The sequence below is a fragment of the Egretta garzetta genome, unplaced genomic scaffold, assembly GCF_000687185.1.
Source record: "Egretta garzetta isolate BGI_Z169 unplaced genomic scaffold, ASM68718v1 scaffold108, whole genome shotgun sequence".
In the NCBI taxonomy this organism is placed as follows: Eukaryota; Metazoa; Chordata; class Aves; order Pelecaniformes; family Ardeidae; genus Egretta; species Egretta garzetta.
In genome coordinates this window covers 3,947,717-3,948,291 of record NW_009260614.1, presented here as the reverse complement: position 1 = coordinate 3,948,291, position 575 = coordinate 3,947,717, and the positions used below count along the sequence as shown (strand labels likewise).

The following is a 575-nucleotide window of genomic DNA, read 5'->3' as shown; positions in this document are numbered from 1 at the left end:
GTAGGGACGGTGCCCCCGAGCACCCCGTCCCCTCGCAAGGAAAGGGCCCCCAGCCCCCCCAGCCCCAGCACCTACCTCGTCTTGGAGGACAGGAAAGCAAGTTTGATTAATCCATAGGTAAACAACTGGATGCTCTCCTTGGCTATGCTGGCCACTCTGAGCCTGTGCTCTAGAATGTGCAGTTCCATCTTTTCCTCTTTCTCATTTGTAGTTCATCTATCCCTGGGGTTTATTTTGTGTTTTTGAATGGGGAGGGGGAGGGGGGCTGTTATTGTCGGTGCCTTTTTTTGCAGGGAGGCAGCGGAGCCCGGAGTGCCGAGCAGCTGGTGCTCGCTGGAACAAACAACTTGCCACTCAACCCCGGCCCAGTGCTCCTGCGCGCCGCCCCGCTGCATGCTGGGACTTGTAGTCCACGCCGCCACTGAGGGGCGGGGCGAGGAGGGGCGTTCCGTTCCGCCCCGCCCGCCCTAGAGAGCTCTCAAACCAGCGCCCCAGAAACAGGGGCTGCCCTGCCACCGGCAGCGTCACCGAGACGCTGACCCCGGCCACGTCGTTTGTGAGCACCGGCGCTTCTG

General features: G+C 61.7%; 1 protein-coding gene across 1 annotated transcript in view; it reads right to left on the bottom strand.

Moving 5' to 3' along the window:
• CASTOR2 (cytosolic arginine sensor for mTORC1 subunit 2) overlaps positions 1 to 246 on the bottom strand; it is a 127,076-nt gene extending 126,830 nt beyond the window's left edge. The window contains exon 1 of the mRNA XM_009645102.2: positions 76 to 246. Coding sequence (XP_009643397.1) covers positions 76 to 188 — 113 coding nt within the window. The 5' untranslated portion in view covers positions 189 to 246. The remainder of the gene's footprint in view (positions 1 to 75) is intronic.
• Between the last annotated feature and the right edge of the window lie 329 nt (positions 247 to 575).